The sequence below is a fragment of the Podarcis bocagei genome (assembly GCF_964188305.1).
Source record: "Podarcis bocagei genome assembly, chromosome: 1".
In the NCBI taxonomy this organism is placed as follows: Eukaryota; Metazoa; Chordata; class Lepidosauria; order Squamata; family Lacertidae; genus Podarcis; species Podarcis bocagei.
The window spans coordinates 44,865,763-44,887,592 of NC_138125.1; the positions used below are offsets into that span (position 1 = coordinate 44,865,763).

General features: G+C 40.6%; 1 protein-coding gene across 1 annotated transcript; it reads right to left on the reverse strand.

Annotated features, from left to right (window-relative positions):
• Nucleotides 1-101: 101 nt before the first annotated feature.
• On the reverse strand, nucleotides 102-21,723 carry EXD1 (exonuclease 3'-5' domain containing 1). Its single transcript, XM_081208921.1, has 12 exons — nucleotides 21,542-21,723; nucleotides 18,340-18,520; nucleotides 13,033-13,101; nucleotides 10,761-10,818; nucleotides 9,666-9,796; nucleotides 8,367-8,434; nucleotides 6,836-6,922; nucleotides 5,798-5,902; nucleotides 5,585-5,665; nucleotides 4,681-4,824; nucleotides 2,386-2,577; nucleotides 102-995 (listed from the first exon to the last, which is right to left on the reverse strand). The coding sequence occupies exons 2-12, from the start codon at nucleotides 18,470-18,472 to the stop codon at nucleotides 321-323; spliced, it is 1,743 nt and encodes a 580-aa protein (XP_081065047.1). The 5' UTR covers nucleotides 18,473-18,520; nucleotides 21,542-21,723; the 3' UTR covers nucleotides 102-320.
• Between the last annotated feature and the right edge of the window lie 107 nt (nucleotides 21,724-21,830).

Sequence of the window (21,830 nt, forward strand, 5' to 3'; positions counted from 1 at the left end):
AACTTTAGGTTTAGTTGGATAAGTGGAACATTCAAATAGAATGAAAATCAATGGTTCTTTGGAATAATCTGGAAAAAATACTGAACTCAAGACTACAGTAGTAGAATTAACACCAGTAACATCAATTGTGTTTATAGGAGCAGGAAACTGCCATACAACATGAAGGGTATTGTGTCCAGCTGCCTCCAGAATTTGCTCCATTAATGGAAGTCTTCCAATAAAGAATTTGAAAAGGAAACAATTTCTGCTCCTTGCCTCCAGGGCTTGGGGCTGGCAGCTGACAATTGAAATCTGAAGGCAAGACAAAGTGAACCGCCAAATCACTTCCCCCCATTCTTCTGTCTTGTGGGAACCTGGAGACAGTAATCACGAGTTGTTTGAGAAGAGGGATTTCTACTCATGGCAGCATTAGACAGGGTTTGGCTAGATTGCTTTACAGCTTGAAATGGGATCCTAGAATTGTTTGCTTTTGGAGGTGAAAGGGCAGAAACAGCAGATTTGTTGTCTTCATTCTTGCCTTCTGTCAACAATTCCTTTATTTCCTCTTCTAACGTCAAATCTACCTTTGTTTGCGGTTTGAACACTGGAGATGGTTTTCTTCCTTTCACCTCAGATGCTCCCAGTACTGATTTACAGCAAATGGGACGTCTTGCTTCTGCTTCAGATTCAACATTACTCGCACCAACTGTCGCCCATTGATTATTACAATGATTTGCCTGCCAGTCTTCTTTTTCAGAGTTGTCCTGAACATCTTGACCCAAGAGGTGGAGAGGACTGGTAGTTTTAGGGGATACTGCCCTACTAGAAAGAAATAAGCCAGTACTCACTCTCTGGTTTTCTTTCGCCTTTGCTACCCTTCTTCCCATAGTTTCTAATTGCTTTCTGATCAGGAGACCTTCCTCATTCAGCTGGAAGTTCTGCATTGCCCTCTTTCTTCGTTCCTTGTAAAAATCTGCCAGTTGTCTAAGCTCTTGTGGTAGCTCCATACAGGATATCTAATTAAAAATCACATGCATGTAGATCAGAACTGCAGTATACTTTTTATTACTGTTTCAAGAATAGTTAAATCTACAGATGGAGCTAAAACACTGAAAGGCTCAATACATTCTACTCCAGCTGTGTTAGATCCATGCCAAGGAGGGGCCTGAAAATCCCCACCCTGAAGCAACCCATTTAAATGGCTATCTGCTGCCTAACACTGGCAGGCACTTACTGATGCCTCTGTTGTGATAAATCCCTACCATCGCCAATGATGTGCCTCTCAGCTGACACAAACACTGCACCATCCTAACCCCAACACTATTGGATGTGTGTGTGTGTTAGCATTTCACTCTTATTTTTACAAGTAATATTTACTCTTGCATGGTACCCACTGTGATGAAGGGAACTGGATCCCCTGACATTGGGAGGGGATCCAGCTCAACTTTTTCAAGGCTCACTCCCCTCTGAGCAGGGTGTGTGTGTGTTGGCTCTTTGTGGTCGCATTCCTCATGTAAGTCCTTCAAATACCCATTTTCCATATGAAGAGGACTGGCAGGAGATATAAGACAATCAAATGCAATACTAAGGATCTGGTATTGAAAGAGGTGTGCCTGAGTGATAAGAGCATTGGCTTTGCATGCAAAAAGTCACATCTTCAATTCCTGGCATCTCCAGGTAAGGCTAGAAAAGATTCCTGCTTGAATGCCTGGAAAACCACTGCCAGTCAGTGTAGACAACACTGAGGTTGGATTGCTCTTCCCACTGAGGCTAGGCAGACACCAGTGATGGGTGGTTTCACTAGCATCAACTAAACCAGGGGTCAGACACCTAAGGCCTATGGGCCACAAGCGGCCCATGGGGGTTGTTTAACTGGCTCATGGCCCCCCCGCCACCTACTTGGGGACTCCCGCCACCCGCTCGGTCAGCTCCCGTGCACCGTGCTAAACTGGCGTGGAGCGGAGTGGGGACCACCTTCCACAACGCTGGCCGGCTTCCCATTGGCTGGCTCCTGCAGCCAGTGGGAAGCTGCGCATACCTCCATGCCAGAAGGAGCGCCGGAAATAGCGTTTGTGCGTGCGTGCACACACTCTGGCCCACTGCGGCATCTGTGGGACCGTGAACCAGCCCAAGCCACAAAAAAATTGCCAACCCCTGATCTAAACTCTCTTCACTCAGGCGTTCCCTGACTAGCGCTGGTTCCTGTTGCATTTAGTTATGATGGTGTTACAAACAATTCCAATTAATTTTTTGTGATTTATAATGTGAATTGCTTTGGAATCTCCTGGAAAATGAAAGCAGAACAGGATTCAAACAAACATCAAACCTCAGTAATGCGCAGTTCTGAAATCTAAAAACAAGACTGGCAGCAATAAGGAAATTGAAAGTTATTGAAGTTTCACTTACCTCTGTGCTCCCCAGTGGATCTGCAGATCCTTCCCGAAAGGCATTTAGATATCCATCCACCAAAGTTGTTAAGTCAGACATGATTTCATCGAGTAGCAACATGCGGAGAGGGAGGAGGTATGCTGCCTCCAGAGCTAACACTTTCAGCAATGCAGGTGGAAGGGGTCGCACAAACCATATCTCAGGGTTTTCCTACATACCCCAAATGTAAAATGAAAAAAATTAATACTAACACTTCCCAAACTGGAGTTCAAAATGCAATTGCTGGTGTAGCTTATTGGCTTAGACTTTCTTGGGGTGCCCAAACTTTTTTCAAAGAGGGCCAGATTTGATTAAGTGAACATGTGTGAGGGCCAACCAGAATTGTTGCGCTTTTTTAAGGATTTTACACCAGGAGATAAACTGCCACAGGGCGGGCTGGATTAGGCCCCCCAAAATGGACTTTGGACATGCCAGGCTGTGCAACAGGAAGCACTGGGCTGAATTTTGCCTCTCCTATGAACTCACCATGTGACTTTAGGTTAGCAATTTACTCTCAGCTGCAGCCCTCCATCTCCTGTATGAGAATACCGGCCAACTTTACAGAATTACCAAGACAGTATTGAGGATTGTTCATATATACTATATAAATGCTAAGTATTATAACCACGCTAAACAAACATGATTCGTATTAGCAATATCAGATTTAAAAAACAACAACAACTGCAAGTTTACTCAGATGTAATTGATAATGAATTTAGTAAGACAAACTCCCAGGTAAGAACACACAAATACCTAGTATTTTGCACCCAATAGAATCTTGCATCTTTCATACCAAGCCTCTATTAGTCATCTGTGAACTTTGGTTTCTTGTTTCCCCGTTGCTTCTATCCTTTACCTGTTTACTCTTTCTATAATATTCCCTTCTTAGACCTTCATCTTCCTTCCACTCCTGAGATTTCCCTAGGCTTTCCCTGTACCCCTTTTCCTCCCAAGAACATGTTTATAGAGAACTACGGTACTTCCTTCTGGACTCCTTGATAACACCTTTGCATTCCAAGTGTTTTCAGAACCATCTCCTGCCCTATGTAGAAAAATAGGCTTTTATTCCTCCTAAAAACAGATCTTAAGTTGCTTAAACCCACTGACTACTCCAAATATGACTTAGTTGGATAGCATGCACAGGTCACAATACCAACCCTTGGGAACCCCACTTCTCACATCTCTCCATTATGAGAACAATCAATTTATTTGTATTCTCTGCTTCCTGTCCTTTAACCAACTAGTGCACGTGTAGGCAACTAAGGCCTGGGGGCTGGATCCAGCCCAGTCGCCTTCTAAATCCAGCCTGTGGATGGTCCGGGAATCAGCGTGTTTTTACATGAGTAGAATGTGCCCTTTTATTTAAAATGTATCTCTGGGTTATTTGTGGGGCACAGGAATTCATTCATTTGTTGTTGTTTTTCAAAATATAGTCCGGCCCCCCACAAGTTCTGAGGGACAGTGGACCAGCCCCCCGCTGAAAAAGTTTGCTGATCCCTGAGCTAGTAGGTCCATAAGAGAACTCTTAATCCATGGCTTTTAAGTTTGCTGAGCAGAAAGATTTATCTTTGCAGAAACCGTGTTAATTCTACTTAAGCAAAAGTCTTAAACGATACAGTTGTTACTTTTTTCTTTAGGAATGCTTTCCACCTATTTACCTGGAAAAGATGTTAAGCTATATGGCATGTAATTTCCCAGATTCCTTTTTAATAGCAGCTATATCGTTGGCCATTTTCGAGGCCTCTAGTACTGATATCAGGGGCAAGTTACTTTTTCTTTTTATAAGAACAACTATTTCACATTTGTGTTATTTTAAGAACTCACCAGTGAATACCCCCTGGACCCAGTGATTCTATGAAGTTACAAGAAAGGAGACTCCAACTAAACATCAATAACTTTCTGACAGTAAGAGCTGTCTGACAGTGGAATGGACTTTCCTTCCTTGGAGGTTTTTAAGCAGAGGTTGGATGGCCATTTGTCAGGTATACTTTAGTTGAGATTCCTGCACTGTAGGGGGTTGGACTTAGATGACCCTAAGAGACCCTTCCAACCTTACGATTTTATGATTCTACTATTCTACTGTTTGCAGTACCTTGTCCTGTGCCGGCAATCCAACTAATGAACAAATAAGGAGTATACCCTCTCTTTGACAAGGTTTGCATAACTGCCATAAAAGTAGTTTCTAAAGGACCATAACCATAGCTAATAACATATATTCTGGCTACACCAGAACAGATTTTCCAGAAAAGGATGGGATGGCTCCATCCCACTTACCTCAATCACACGCTGCCTTTGTTCCATGAAAGAGATGCATCTGTAAGGCATCCCCAAGTATCGCATTAAGCAGTCTTGTAGAGAGCTGATACGGTGAGGAAGGAAGCCACCTGTTTCCACTGAGAACTGCAAGACATCAGCAACCTATGAAAGGAAGCCAAGGGATCAGTATGCCATGCCCACACTTTACTGGCTAACAGCATACTAACTCTATAGAACATCAACTGCCTAAACCCTTACATTCAAGATCGGTCACTGAGACTCTCCAGGAGGGTTGTTGGCGAGGTTCATCTGGCAGGAACAAGAACCCGAGCCTTTAATGTCATTGGCCCAGTCCTGCGGAATGCTCTGCCAATGAAGATTCAGCAGGGGTCTTTTGTTTCAACCTTTAAATGCCTGCAGAAAACTTTTCTTTGCTGTCAGGCTTATGCAGGCAACTAAGAAAGCATCTTTCCATAATAGCTAACTGATTGCTGATTTTTTTTTTTTACATTTTTTTTTACATATATTATTGTAAACCACTTTCATATTTCTTATGATATAGCTGTATATAATTAATCAAGCAGACTTCAGATATCAAATTCAGTTTTTTTCTAGATTCTGTGAAATATTGTACACATGAAATTGAAGACAAACATCCTTGAACTAAGATAATTCTTTATGAAGATGAAGATGATGAAGAAGAAGAGTTTGGATTTGATATCCCACTTTATCACTACCCGAAGGAGTCTCAAAGCGGCTAACAATCTCCTTTCCCTTCCTCCCCCACAACAAACACTCTGTGAGGTGAGTGAGGCTGAGAGACTTCAGAGAAGTGTGACTAGCCCAAGGTCACCCAGCAGCTGCATGTGAAGGAGAAGTGTGTTGAAAAATCTAGTTAGAGAACAAGTAACTAACAAGCTACCTGTGTATCAAAGACATTGGAGAGCATAACTCCATACTGGTGAGAAAGACAATCTGAAAGCCACCGGCAGTCATGGATAACCTAAAGAAAATAAGGAAGAGGTACTGTAGTAGTTGGTGAGATAAAAGTAATATATAAATAAATGCATGTTTATGTTATTTTACATTTTCTCTACATAGGTTCTCAGATGCCCTGTGCTAGACAAATACTTACTTTCAAAATATTCTGATCTTCTAGTATCATTTGGAGTCCGTTCTTGAACACTCGAGCTCCCAGAAGGAAAACGTCAAACAAGAAAACCTTGCTCTTCGTTGCAATCTATAATAAATATACAGGACAGAAACAAAAAGTATACGTACCTGTTTTACTTAAATATTAGCAATAAAATATTTTCATAATATGAATCTTATTGTCCTAACAGAATCTATCTCTCTCTCTCTCTCTCTCTCTCTCTCTCTCTCTCTCTCTCTCTCTCTCACACACACACACACACACACACATATACCTGAGACAAAAGAGAAGACAAATAGAAGATATATGATCTGCTCTGAGTGAAGGTAAGAACATAACCGGTGCTTCAAGGGAAGAAAGCCAAAATACTTCCTTCCAGAATGCATTCCTGCCTTCAAGCAGTAGGGGAAGCAAATCTACTTAGAGGGTTTGTTCTTCTGAACTGCTTAGAACAGGGGTCAGCAAACTTTTTCAGCAGGGGGTAGTCCCCTGTCCCTCAGACCTTGTGGCGGGCCGGACTATATTTTGGAAGGGAAAAAAATGAATTCCTATGCCCCACAAATAACCCAGAGATGCATTTTAAATAAGAGCACACATTCTACTTATGTAAAAACACCAAGCAAGCCCCACAAATAACCCAGAGATGCATTTTAAATAAAAGTGAACATTCCACTCATGTAAAAACACACAGATTCCTGAACCTTCTGCGGGCCGGATTTAGAAGGCAATTGGGCCGGATCCGGCCCCCGGCCTTAGTTTGGCTACCCATGGCTTAGAAGGTCCCAAAGGACTCTCGAGGGCCCCAGGAATATATTTGTGTATGTTAACAAAGGGCTACATAACAACACAGTAAAGAAAAAGGGGAGTTATACTGAAGACCCCAGATATAGCATATTCTTTGTTCCTCTTAGGTATCTCTTGGCTATAAGAAGACCACTGATTAAGAAACACAAAATCAAACGTTTCGGCCCAAAGGTTCCAAATAGCAATGTTAAGTGCTTATAAAATATTCCTTCTCACCTGCAGCCAAGAGAGTTTTCCATGGCGACACAAATTGACACCCTCTGCTGCTACACTACAAACATTCTGCTTTTTGATGTGCACCATCTAGTGAGAAGGGGAGAAACTACTAGGTAAAGGAGAGTGAAGAAGACAGGTCAGAAAACATGATGCCTCATTTGTGACAAACATAAAATTCACACCCAGCATACATCGGAGGTAGTGAGAAACAAGGGATAATCAGCAAAGTGTAAAGATAAAAATAACCCACGGTTTCCATTCCTTGAGCATTACTAGTGTTTATTCAGACAATGCCATTAAATACGAAGTTTTAGGTGTAAGACATTCTACAGCCTAACAAAAGTTTCCCACCTAGATGGTGTTTACTAGGTTATTTTCTCGTGTAACAATATACCCTTTGTACTGTGCTTACCCCAAGGTGGTATGTTAAGATGCTGTTCTTTCATCTATGGGCAAATTATACAATTTAAATAATCTACTAAAAATTATTAATTCAGAATTGGTAATAAAATTTTAGATTTTTGACACCACACACACACTCCTGCAAGAGCCACCAACAACAAGTCTGAACAAGTGATTTAAGACTTGTACTTTTGATTTATGGCCAGATTTTCCAACAGTTTATACTGATGTATTCAAGCACCTCACATTCTAAGTGCCAACCAACATAGTCATTCAAGGCATATATCAGAACACTGTAGCCATACCATTGACCAGGACAAGTTACAAGAAGCCTGTTGCAATAATTTCAATGGCTACTGGTGAAATTTCCAGGCATTAATTCAGTGTTGGTTATAACATACAAAGTCCAACACAACTTTGGTCTGATTATCAGAAATATTGCATTCCATCATATGAGCCTGCCTGTGTTTCAAGATTCTCAGGAGAGGCTTCCTGTTTTCCTCTCAACATCTGAAGCATGTAGGAGAGCAAGAAAGGAGAGAAATTCTGAAACTCCTTGTCAGAGAAGAATCTCTGAGGATCTTCTTGGATGACCTTCTTCTGGCCAGACAGGCAAAGATGCTTTTATTCAAGCACAATCTGACTTTCTCATAGAATCAGAGTTGGAAGTGACCTTGAGAATCATCTAGTCCAACCCCCTGAAATGCATGAATATGCAACTGTCCCTTATGGGGATCGAACCTGCACCCTTGGCATTATCAGCATCGTGTTCTAACAAACTGAGCTAATCACTGTAAATATTGCAATTTGTTCAACTGGCTGTTGTTCTTATTGATTTATGTTTTACATACCTCTTTTCTGATTTGATTATTATTTTGGATTTTACTGTTGCTCACTGCTGTATCATTTAGTGGAAAAATTGGAAACAAATTTAACAAATGATGAATTCTAAACATTCAGATTTATATTAGATTTATACCACTTGGTGATTGGTCAGAGTTTTCAATGAACCTTGGGAAAAGTAGTTTGGTGCTGGGTATTCCATTAGAAATCCTTGGCCAAACTACAATTTCCCAGAACAGCAACCAAAACAAACACCCTTAAGTAAAAGTAACAATATTATACTCACTGCAGAACCAAACTGCTTCTGAAATTGATCAACAACAACATATTCTATGTCCTCCCCTTTGTCTTGATCTGCAGTTAAAAAGATACCATACTAAACATTTTTTCTTGCCTATGCTCACAGTATACGTTTGTAAAATATGTATTGTAAAAAATACACTACGCTTTCTCCTTTACGAAAAAGGTAAACTGTGATGAGACATGAAACAATACTTCGAAAACAGATAAAATAAATTGATTAACTCAGCAACCCTTTCTTCAAAACATTTGGTTATAATGCTTGTTAACAGCAAGTTACACATAAATCTCTTATAAAGCAGGTTGTTTCTGGATCCTCTTTTGTCAAGACAAAACTGTAATTAAAAGGCCTTTTTTCTTACTGCTCCATGACATGAATAGAATGATATAAAGTGATACAGTTTCCAAATTAAGCATTTGAAGGCTAGGAAATAAAAGCTAAGGCTTTCTGTATTACAGCGACCATATTATTTTTACATTCCATATACCGTATTTTTCGCTCTATAAGACGCACCAGACCACAAGACGCACCTAGTTTTTGGAGGAGGAAAACAAGAAAAAAAATATTCTGAACCCCAGAACAGCAAGAGGGATCGCTGCGCAGCGAAAGCAATGATCCCTCTTGCTGTTCTGGCTTCTGGGATAGCTGCGCAGCCTGCATTCGCTCCATAAGACGCACACATTTCCCCTTACTTTTTAGGAGGGGAAAAGTGAGTCTTATAGAGCAAAAAATACGGTAATTTCCAGTTGAATCTAGAGTCCTAGGAATTCTCTTCCACCCAAGCAATTACAGCACTAACCACAAATATTCCATTTTGCCCATTATCTTATCCACAGCTGTAAATAAACTACTGAACTGGATTTCTGGGCTAATTGCTTGCTGAATACTCTCAAGGGCTGATTAACCTTCCACATGGCTTAGGCTATGCTAATGGTTGAAAAAGTGCCTGGGCAAGCAGACAGGAGATGGGTAGAGGTATGCCCGGAAGAGGGCATTTTCTGTGGCATCCCCTAAGCTATGGAACTTCATACCCACATAGCTGCATCTGGCACCTTAATTGTACAACTTGCAGAGAAGGTTGAAGACACACCTCTTTACCCTGGGCTATTAATATTTTATGTTTTTATACTTGAAAGTTGTTTTTACTGCTGTAATCTGCCTTGGGACCTTAATGTGAAGTGTGGGGAGCATATAAACAAACAAATAGAGCCCCAAGTTGATGACATAAAAATTATGGGATTATGACTTGCTGCTTGGATATTAAGCTGAATTTCTGGTAGCTACCTGAAAAGTTGTACCTGAAGTTACCCAGGTTGAGCTGATGAGTGTCCTGAGAAAGAGAATCAGGATTCTGTGTGTTCTGCTTCCGTGGTTCTCCTTTGTCTGCTGCAGACACTTGGGTAGATGGAGCTTCCCTGTGCAACACATCATTAAGGGTGCCCTGATCAATTGTCATGATCAGCTACGGTAAAATTGTGGACAGAATACATCTTACATTTTAACTAATGTAAACATAAAAACTCTTGGCATTTTATTCTACATGCAGCAAGGATTTCCTATGCAAACATTCACATCTTGCAAAAGAACTGGCAATTGTTAAAGCTCTTGGTTAATTTAATTGGTTTCGGCAATGGGGCTTCAGCATGGGCAAAGCCAGGATTTGTGTTAGTGGGGGCAATGCACCCACCTGTCATCATCCTCTATCTGGCTCTGTCTAGCAAATTTGGAATGAAATGTCTCAACAACAGTCGTTTTAAATTACTTTCTTTTGAAAAGTGCTCAGAAAAATCTGTCAAATTCTACTTTTAGTTAATAATTGTTATTTATTTATTTACTTGATGGGGCGGGGGGGGGGCATCTGCCTACACCTATGGGCTTCAGGTCAGGAGGTTATTCTGGGTTACCCTAGAAGTAAGGAAGGGAAGCTCATCAGCAGAAAAATAGTAGAATCCAAGCAAGCAAAATTAGAGATAAGATATCAATCCTAGCTGGAATTGCTTGCTTGTAGAAGTAATGTTTGTTTACCTCTGAATGGAGATTCCCTGAAATTTAGCTCAAGTTTTTTCACATGACATGGAACCACGCCACTCCTCACCCTGCCCCCAACACAAAATATTATTTCAGTTGTGGAGGAAGGGTAATAATGAGAAGCTGGACTCAGAAACAGAGGTTATTTTAAATTAAGAACTACAGAGGCAATGTGCAAAGGTCACAGGCTATGCTGTAGAAGGTTATGGAACAATAGATTACAGCCATCTTGCTAGTAGTAGGCTTCTGGACTGCTTTAGTTTGCTGAATCAGTATACATATAAGATTTTCCACCTAACTTATCCTAATATTTCACCAGTGATCCTTGATGATAAACCTCTTCATATGTACCTGGTAGGAGTTGTCTTTCCTTCTGCAGCATGTTGTTCCGAGTCATCAATTAATTCCACTGAAACATGAATATACAGCTCCAATTACAGATTTTGCCTTCAATGAGGAACTACACAATACCTAGAAAGTTGAAGATAGGCCAAAAACTCTACTGGCAAATGAAGAATGCAATCATGACTCCCAAGAAGAAAGGAAGCTACCAAGATTGGAATGTGCTGGAAAAGAGGCACTCATTCTACAGGACAATATACATAGCATGACTCTTAAGAGGGTTAAATTACGGTAAATGCAAACATGTCATGGAAATAGGACAGAAGTTACACTGGCCTATTCTACAGAATCTCTCCAAAAACCACTTTGGCTCTATTGAGAAAAGCAGCTAGTATTACACTACTATTATGCTCTCCACAACAGGCTGCCTATTCAGGATCTGAAAGCAAGGTCCTTGAGAAGGTAGAATGGGAAGTGCACAAGGATTTGAGAACGAAACAGGGAAGGGGCTGGGTGAGAGAAAGGAAACAGGGCTCACTGAATTGAGAAAGGCTGCAGAATATGCAGCCCCTAAGACTCTGCTGGGCGGCCCATTCATTTAATACAACCCTACATAAGTTTTCCTCCCATACCCCAAATTTGGTTTGAATCTTACCAATGAAGGGCAAGTTTGAAAATGTTATGAAGGATTTCTAGTATGTCCCTAAATAACAATTGCAACTTCCATGCACACATTTTCGATTTTGGTAGAATTAGCAAAAGTTAGAATTAACGAAGGTTTGTCTAAACTGTGCCAAACATGGAAATTCCTAGACTTGGCCTATGCTCGGAGGGCCAGACCAACCTGGTAAGGCTGGCTGAGTGCAGCCATTAATAAATAGAGCAGAATCATTCCCATGACAAAAAGCGAGACATTCAGCAGCAGGCAAGGGCGGGAAAGGTTGCAAGGGTAATGGGTGTGTGATGCCTCCACAGGAATAAAAGTGTCCTTTTAAAACAGAGGCTTTGAGGTAAGGCTTAAAAGCTGTACATTTCAAAGAGAGCAGGGCAAAAGCTTCTGAAAATGTCTGTTCTACGGGTTTACAAGATGACCTTCAAATGCTTTCATGTCAACCCCTCCTCCATATAGTTTTCAGAGCTTTTACTAAATGCTTTTATTGAGCTTTGCCTGTAATCTATCAATAACTGTGTAGGGTAAGTCATTATTATTATACCATATTGCAAACAGAAGACTTACTGTATAATCCAGTTTACCCAAAAGTAAATCCCATTCTGTTCAAAGGGGCTTACTCCAAGGAGAGAGGTTTGCAGCCTAAGATTGAGAGCAGTTTGGAACAGGCAAGCTCTGAGCAAGCTATTTCCTAATTTACAACTTAATACCTTAGCAGCCACCAATTCATTGCTACAGAGCAGGGTCTGCTGGAACCAACAAGGAAGAGTTTTTCCACTTGCTTTCCCCACTCTTCCTGCAGGGGGTATTGTTTTTGATGCTGTTTGGATGCTTTGTATTTTATTGTTAGGCATTGTTTCAATGTTTACTAACATGATATGTTTGTTTGCCCTATTAATAGTACTGTGACTTTTTGTTTAAACTGTGTTGTGTTTTGTAAGTGTTAATGCATTATCTTGAAATGTTGTTATATTTTATTCTGAACATTATGAGCTGCTGTTCTACCATAGCAAAGAGACATACAAAATATACTGATGGTGATGATTCTAATTATAGTGATCACAAACATGAAATATCCATTATTTAATGCTTAAATCATTCCACTATCTACTGTACTGCCATCAAAGCTTCAGATCATACGTTAGCATGTATTGACTTTAAGGATATGCAAACAGACTTCTAGCTTTTCATGGAACATGCATTTTTGTAAAATGTTGGAATTAACTTGTGTAATGTGTTGAAATGTGACCAACAGATCTTTATTACAGCTTTTCCAGAGCATTTTATGAATCCTGTGGTGCTACTCACTGTAATAAAATTGCACATATATTTGTAAATTTCACTGAAACAGATGTAGGCACATGGGGATAGTCAAGGGGGAGTAGATCAAGTAAAACAATAGAAATACTTAACAAACTGACCAATCACAATGGTTTTGCCGTCCTCACAAAAGTCCTGCCCCCCCCCCCAAAAAAAATCCTGGCTACGTTCATGCATAGGCATCCTTGAGTAGGGAACCTCATTTGAAAAGGGGTGGGACAAAAAGAACTCTCAGATGGCATTAAAGCCAACCAAGAATTTCTGAGTATAACTAAATATATATATTCTCACCATTGACGATTTCATGGCCAAAGAACATCTTTACTCCTGGTACATATCTGCCACTTTCCAAGTTCTTAACTGAAGTAAACAAAATACAGTAAAGTAAGTGTCATGCCCTTTAACCAAAGCAAAAAGGATTTAGAAAAGTTTTTAATATTTGATGTTTTATTCTCTTTTTAATCTGTTGGGAGTGGCTGGGGAAACCCAGTCGGATGGGCGGAGTATAAATAATAAATAATGATTATAATTATTATTAAGAATCATGAGATATAAAACATCACTGGCGAACATAGCAGAGTGGAATTCTGTGAAAATCATCCAACTGTCAAGCTTTCTTGTAACCTTTGAACAGTTTGCTCACTGTATAGTTTGCTTCTTCATAATTAGGTGGGCACCATACTTTTAGTATAGCTAATGTACAGTACATTGAGGATTTTTTAAATTGTGTGCATCAATCCTATTTCTTTAAGGTGCTTTGTAGCACTATACTGAGCTAATCTGTTTTATGATATTTCTTTACTGTCCTGTTTAAAATGGTGCAGTTTAAAAGCCAAGTACTGTATATATATTTATATTATTTTTAGCCTGCCCTTCATTCCAAAGGATCTCAGAGAAGAGTATGAATTAAAATGTATTCCACATAAATAATAATAAAATAAAGACACATTAAAAACAACAGGAGGAACTAAACCAAGGGAGTAGAACCTCGGGTCTCCAGGTTCCCTCACTATGAGAAGTGAAGTTACAGGGAACTAGGTAGGGCGCCTGCCCTGTGGAATGCCCTCCCGTCAGATATCAAGGAAATAAACAACTATCTGACTTTTAGAAGACATCTGAAGGCAACACTGTATAGGGAAGTTTTTAAATGTTTTGTGTTTTGTTGTGTTTTTAAAACTTAGCTGGGAGCCACCCAGAATGGCTGGGGCAACCCAGTCAGATGGGCAGCGTATAAATAATAAAATTATTATCATAAATTAAATCAGTGTGGCCTAACACCCTATGTAGGTGTTTGCAGCTTCAGGTCTTCAGATTGCAACCTACACACCAAATGAGTCAGAGTAGTCATACTTTTTTATATATATAATATATTTATTCAGAGTAGTCATACTTATTCCAATAGACAAGAATGTGATTAAGTGATTCTTCCAGAGCAACCTACATTTTTGTCAGGACAAGGCCTTCTTTGGAAGCTGTTCTTAGACTGTTTTTCCTGTCTAAGGTTTGTGGGTAACCACCAGAAAACAGCCTTTTCTGTGGTGCCTCCTAAATTATGGAACTCCCTCCTAAACTATGTTTGCCAAGCATCTTATTATCTTTTAGGCACCTGACAAGGCCTATCGTATTTTAATGGAATTTAGTTTAGTTATGATTTCGGTTCTTTCTGTCCTGTTCAACTTAATCTTCCTGTCTAATCTATATTTTTGTTTTATTTGCTTTTTATTTTTATTTATTTTTACTAGTGTTAGCTGCTTTGTAAGTTACAGAACGAGGCAGGACAGAAATCTAGACAATAAAAAGTTGCTTGTTCCTTGAAAAAGTGAATATGAGGGATCCAGACTGCTATGTGAAGAATCAAATTCTTAGAATATTTATCCTTTTTAGCATAATAAAACGCTAGAAACCACTTAGGTTTTCTTACAATCAGGTGGTATATAGATTTTGTTAAACAAACAAATGAATAAATTCATGCCAAAAAACATAATGTTCTGCTGTAACCGGTACAGAAAATGCAGCAGATGTCTGCACATGTAACTGTGAGAGATGATTCTACCCTATCAGTTGCTTAAGGTATTGCTTTGGAATTCATCAAAGGATGCCAGCTATTGAGAAATTTATACAGCACAGCTGAGATTAGCCTTTTTTGGCTGTATAAAATATGGATATATTTAATGCTTTATATGCCAACACTGCTGAAATTCTCTTGCATGTGATAAAAGTTGCACAAACACCTGCATTTCATCCAAGTAAATAAATCTTAAAAGCATTTGCATTCCAGTGTTCTTCCAATGAATTTAGTAGGGCAACTTTAAGAAGCTTAACTTGCAGACAGCTGCTAAGGAATTTTCAGTACAGTAAATGAAATCTTGTTATTATATTGTATATTTAGCATTAAATAAACAACTCTGGAAATCTAATCAATCTCCTTGAGATGGCACATAATAGATCCATGTGCTGTGCTAGAAGCAGATTTTGAGAAAAGTGGGTAGCTACTGCCAAAAGCATTTCAGTGATAATAGGTATAGGTAAAGGATCCCTGGACAGTTAAGTCCAGTCAAAGGCGACTATGGGGTGCAGCGCTCATCTCACTTTCAGGCCGAGGGAGCCGGCCTTTGTCCACAGACAGCTTTCCAGGTCATGGGGCCAGCATGACTAAACCGCTTCTAGTGCAATGGAACACCGTGACGGAAACCAGAGCACATGGAAACACCGTTTACCTTCCCACTGCAGCGGTACCTGTTTATCTATTTGCACTGGTGTGCTTTCAAACTGCTAGGTTGGCAGGAGCTGGGACAGAGCAACAGGAACTCACTCCATCACAGGGATTCGAACCACTGACCTGATTGGCAAGCCCAAGAAGCTCAGTGGTTTAGACCACAGTGCCACCCGCATCCAGGGAAGACAATGGAATTATTTGCGGTTATGGAATGTTGCTAATATCTTTATGGAGTTTTTGGCTGAGTTGTCATCAATATGCTGGTGGCACCCAGCTTTATCTATTGATGGACGGCTGCCCTGACTCGGCCCCAGGCACACTGACCAGATGCTTGGAAGCTGTGGCTGGATGGCTGTGTGGGAGCTGGTTGAAGTTAAATCCTTCGAAGACAGAGGTCCTCTGGTTGGGTTGGGACGACATGGGGTTGGGGGGCCAACTCCCATCTCTTGCGGGGGCTCAATTAGTGCCAGCGCCTTCTGTCAAGAGCTTGGGTGTAACTTTTGATGCCTCCCTTTCCATGGAGGAGCAGGTTGCAGCCACAGCAAAGGTGGCATTTTTCCATCTCCGCCATATCATGCAGTTGGTCCCTTACCTTTCTCGCCCTGATCTGACCACAGTGTTCCATGCGACGGTCACCTCCAGGCTTGATTATTGTAACTCGCTCTACGCGGGGCTGCCCTTGAAGCTGATCCAGAAACTCCAGCGGGTGCAGAATGCCGTGGCGAGGCTCCTTATGGGGTCCTTGCCGCGGGATCACATTCATCCAGTGCTTTACCAGCCGCACTGGCTCCCAGTGGAGTACAGGGTCAAGTTTAAGGTGCTGGTTTTGACCTTTAAAGCCCTATGCAGCCTAGGACCCATGTACCTACAGGACCACATCTCCTGGTATGCCCCGCGGAGGACCTTAAGGTCCACAAATAACAACACTTTGGAGGTCCCAAGCCGCAAGGTGGTTAGATTTGTCTCAACTAGGGCCAGGGCCTTTTTAGTACTGGTTCCGACTTGGTGGAACGCTCTGTCACAAGAGACTAGAGCCCTGCGGGATTTGACATCTTTCCACAGGGCCTGCAAGACAGAGCTGTTCCACCTGGCCTTTGGTTTGGACTCAGTCTGACCCTTACGTTTCCCTCCCCTTATGGTTTTGATTTATTGGCTACTATTAAAATGAGGTTGCACTTTAAATTGTATTTTCACCCGTATTTTAATAAACTGTTTTCTTTGTTTTTTTTGTCCCCCCCATTATGTTTTATTGTAATTTTATTGGTGTTAGCTGCCCTGAGCCCTCTGGCTGGGGAGGGTGGGGTATAAATAAATAAAATAATAATAATAATTGTTATTATTATTATTAATATTCTGCTAAAAATATTTTTTGCTGATTGGTGCAACTAGAGTACTAGAAAGGCACCATGATTATACTCAGGTTGTAAAATCAGGAATGCTGATTCCAATGTCTTCTATAACTGATCTCTGTGTTAGCCTGCTGCAGAAAAGCAACACAGCTTTCTATCTGGCATTTCCAGATGGGTGTTGATTTAGGAAGCTAAATCCCCTAAACCATGGTGCTTGGGTACCAGCAACTAAGAATACAACCTACCTCCTGCTTATCCAGGATCAAATTTTTGCAGTAATAGGAAATGACAGCAAATACCACTGAAGGCAGAAGAGAGGAATGCTGTTCTGCAACTCCGTCTGCCAGGAATACACCTCAAGCACTGAGTAATCCAATACATTCCCTGGTTCTAAAGATTCTTGGAATTTGGGCTATTTATGAAATTAGGCTGTGATCCCATGCACCCTTATTTGGTCATATGTCAAATTACCTCAATGGGGCTTACCTTTGAGTAAATTTTAAAAGGATTATGCTGCATTTTACATACTCACATAGGGTAAATGTGGGACGTGGGTGGCGCTGTGATCTAAACCACTTGCCAACTGGAAGGTTGGAGGTTTGAATCTGCTCATGTCCCAGCTTCTGCCAATCTAGCAGTTTGAAAGCACACTAGTGCAAGTAAATAAATAGGTACTTCTGCGACGGGAAGGTAAATGGCATTTATGTGCACTCTGGCACTCATCAGTGTTCCATTGTGTCAGAAGCGATTTAGTCATGCTGGCCACATGACCTGGAAAGCTGACTGTGGACAAACGCTGGCTCTCCCAGCCTGAAGCAATCCCATAATCGCCTTTGACTGGACTTAATCGTCCAGGGTCCTTTACCTTTTTACAGGGAACTACTATCAGTGAAATACTACCAATATACTTGTTCTTTTATTTGGATTTTTCCATATGCATGTAACATCAAGCATCCACATACCTTAAATAACCATCACCTAGATAACCTAAGGAAGAACAGCAAGAGCTGTATGGGCTAGTATTTCATGCAGTCCTGGAACACAGGAGCAATTCTATTTAGCACCCCTTGTAACCCTTTTGCTTTTAACATTTCAAATTGTGTAGGTAAGCATTCCAAGGATATTCAATGCAGAAATTTATTTTGACTATTACACCCAAATACTAACAGCTGGCTGTATTGAAAAGGGATGACCAACTGGTGGCCTGCGGGCCAGATCTAAAATTTGGAAACGTCGGGGTGAAGAGTGGAGAGATGCCCATAGACTGACGTAAAGAAAATGATCAGTTTTCAAAAGTTCTGAGAGACAGGGATATACCGATGCTAAAGATTTTTGTAAATTTTGAGTATAATAACTCATTGTCTGACAGCTATTCAGAGGCTTTATAATGAATCATTTGATAACCATTAGAGAGACCAACATACACTTCTAATCCATAGACCATTGCTTCTAGAAAATTCAAGGATCTCCCCTAATAATAGTTGAAAAAACAGTTTCCAATAGAAATTATTTAGTTCAAAACAAATGTAGAACCTCTGTTCAGAAAGATGCTTCGGCTGGAATCCACATGTTGCAGCACCCCTTGGAATGTGCCACATTTCAGTGTGATTTTCACAGTTTTCCTCAGGATGTCATGAAGGAAATGGCAATTGCTGCTAGGATCCATTATGTTTTTTATCCTTCAAGGAATCTGGTGCTCAGTCTAAATAAGAAACTAAACAGAAAAGCTTTCTGTTAAGTTATCATTAGTACTATTATAAAAATTATTCTACAGTTAACAGGGACACTAAAGATAAACTGCGTAAGGTAAACAAGAACTGCAGCAAGAAAAATATTTCAATTGCCGTACTTTTCCGTGTATAAAACTAGGTTTTTTTACTAAAAAATAATGTTAAAAAGGGGAAGTAGTCTTATACACAGGGGCAATCTCCCCCCATATTCTTAATTTTGAGTCCCCCAAAACAGGGGGCGTCTTATACATGGGGGCGTGTTATACACAGAAAAATACGGTAATAGGCTTCCCACGGAATAGGGTATCATAAAAATCCAGGCGGAGAAATTTACTACAAAGTGACATTGCAGAGCACAGATTGCACAGTAAAAAATTAAATGTAAAAAGGCTTGTCAAACAAGTGGCTAATGTTGCAGAAAAAGTCAAACACTTCAAGACTACTCCAGTGTGAGCAGAAAGAAAACATTAAGGCTGCAATCCTAAACCCACTTACCTGGAAGTAAACCCCACTGACGTTAATAGGACCTACTTAAAAGTAGACATGGTTAGTTCTGTTAGTCATTAAATCCAGCTATTTTGGATATTTGCAATTTGTAGTAATAACAGTGCAATTCTACATACTGGACACTGCAATCAGCTAGCACCTGTAGTGGGCTATGGAAACAATTTGAGCAAACTAAAATTGAGCAAATTTGTATCTTTAATACACCTGCTCTAAAGGTGGATTAAGGTGATTTCACTGGTATTATTTAATACACTTCACCTTGGCACTGGCCAATCCTATGTGTTACCCCTTGATATTGGGAGAGTATGCCAGAATCGTGTCTGCACAGACGCAGATGCCGGAAATCGCGGGCATGTGTGATCTGGCTCACAGAGGGATCTCCGCTGGAGTGAACCGGCCCAGGTGAGGTAAACCTTGCCGACCCCTGCTTTTGCCAAACAAAACTACAGCCTATTTTTAAAATGGAAAGAGGTATTTATGCACAGCTGCAACATTTTAATGCGTGGGAACTAGCAAGTCTGCCCATTTAAAAGAATCAAATGCTTATCACATCACTTTTCATTATCCTGAGATCAATTCCCACCACTATCACTGCAGTTTTGTGCATATGTAATTAAAGTTTTGCTTACTTTTTGCAGTCTAAGGCAAAAACAAAGAGCAGCATTATCAGTCACTCGAGCCCCCAGGTAGGCCTGCAAGGAATTTGTGACTTTGAAGAATGTATTTGAAAAGTTTGTTATTCCATTAAAACCTGTTTTGTAAGTAATGACACACCCTATTTCAGAATACAGAGACACTGTTTTCTATTTTGGGGTCTGGCAAATCTCTGAGGAAGAATAATCTTATAAGATTGCCACTTTGATACCAGCAATTGGTCTATTGCGTATAGAATTTGAAGGAAGAATTCAAAGGCAGGAAGATAAAAGCAAACTGAGGAAATTACTGACATGCTGCTTATGTATAAAATGCATGCATACATACGTAGTTTTTACAACTCCTTAAACTTACATTCTGCTGAACTTGAAATATGCTTTAGGCACTCATTTCATCTCAATTTATTTTATCAATACACATAGCACCAAGGGGTTAAAATGACATCCATATTAGATTTTAATTCTAAAAATAAATTTAAGACAAACTAGTGTCACAAGGATTATAAACCAGCTCTTGAGTGTCACAGTTCTTGAAACTTTATCACAATAAGGTATGAAAAGGCAGTGGGAAGAAGACACATTAGCTTGTCCAAAATCTAGAAAACTGCAGGTTTAAAGAAATTAAGGTGGAAGAGTGGGCTATACCGATCTAGGTTTTTCTGACGAATTCAAGTCTATAAAGATGTTTACTCAAATGTGCTTTTAGCTCACTCTTCCAGGGCAAGCTACAATAAAACAGCATGAAAGATAAAATAATCCAATAATAAATACCAAGGCATTAAGATGTATGTGAGATTCTTGGCTGTATTCAGCACAACTTCAGAACAATCCCAAACAGATTTACTAAAAAATGAGGCCTATTAAGTTCAATAAGAATTGCTTTCTACATATTGATAAGATAGCAATCTTATATGTCTATTCAAAAGTAAACCATATAGAGTTAAATAGGAACTTACTCCCAAACAAGTGGGGATAGGACCACAGCCTTGGTAGCCAAATGCAAGTGATCAGGCTGGCAGAGAAACCATGAAATGCTCTGTCACACCACACCCAACATAGAAACCAAGAAAACTGCAAGATTATAGGAACCTGTTGCTCCGCATTCACCACACAAATATAGCAGACTGCAAGATAACCAGAATTCTCCCTTTCCCCCACTGCAGGCTTCCAGCAAGCTTTTAAATACTCTTGAAGCTGAGGAGCTTTTTGTGGTCTTAATTTACAAAAAGGTGTCTTAGAAGTGAGCCATGATGGTATAACAGGTTGCTTCCTCTGCCTTTGATCTTATTAAAAGTAGCTGCACCTCATGAAGAGACTGATGTGAAAGGATTGCCCCTTCAGTCAGGAGATTAACAATTTTGGCCATGGGCATTGTTGCCTATCAACACCAAGATTAGAATAGCCACTATTTATTACGTTTTGTCTGAGAACTCTTGTGCATTTTCCTGAAATAAAACACTGTCAGCAGAGGAAAAAGTTAAGAGCTTAAGTTATATATTGTTGGGAACCGCCCTGAGATCTATGGGGTATAGGGCGGTATACAAATTTAATGAATAATAAAATAAAATAGAAATAGAAATATACACTACAGCCAAGGGGCAGTTTCCTCTCGCCTAGGAAAGCTGAGGCCATTTTGAAAACCAGCAACGTAAAATTATTTCACAGCTCCTCCACTCACGAGGACTTCCAGGACTTCACATAGGAATGAATGCATGACTAGCTTAAAGACCGGGAAGCCTGCGCAACCACTAGGAGGGCGTAAGCGCCAGACTACAATTCCCACAGTCCTTTGCGCCTCGCCAGACTGGAAAGTAAACAATAATTGGGGGGGGGGGAACCCGCTACCTTTCAACACTTTCGAGGCTAACCAGCACAGAATGGTGTAATATTGTTTAAATGCCTATGCCAAGTTCATCAAATATAAGGTAGATATAACCGCCGTTGTGGACTGGAGTTGGTATTTTTTCCCCAGAGAACGATTAGAAACCGCCCACGGTGACGTCAGAATCAGACCGATCAGGGCAACCGAGAAGGTCGGAGGGTCGTTCTGCGCAGGCGTAACGCGCGGTAGGCGGGGCTACCGTGGTCCCCCCTCGAACTGCCGGGGGCGGGACGGGGGCGGAGCGCGCGGCGG

Coding starts and splice junctions, on each gene's coding strand:
- EXD1 (XM_081208921.1), bottom strand. CDS start 18,472: ATGGATCCTAGCAGCAATTGCCATTTCCTTCATGACATCCTGAGGAAA. Junction 9,797..10,760: donor GGAAAGACAACTCCTACCAG/GTACATATGAAG, acceptor TGTGTTGCACAG/GGAAGCTCCATCTACCCAAG. Junction 4,825..5,584: donor CCAATGTCTTTGATACACAG/GTAGCTTGTTAG, acceptor TTCCTTTCATAG/GTTGCTGATGTCTTGCAGTT.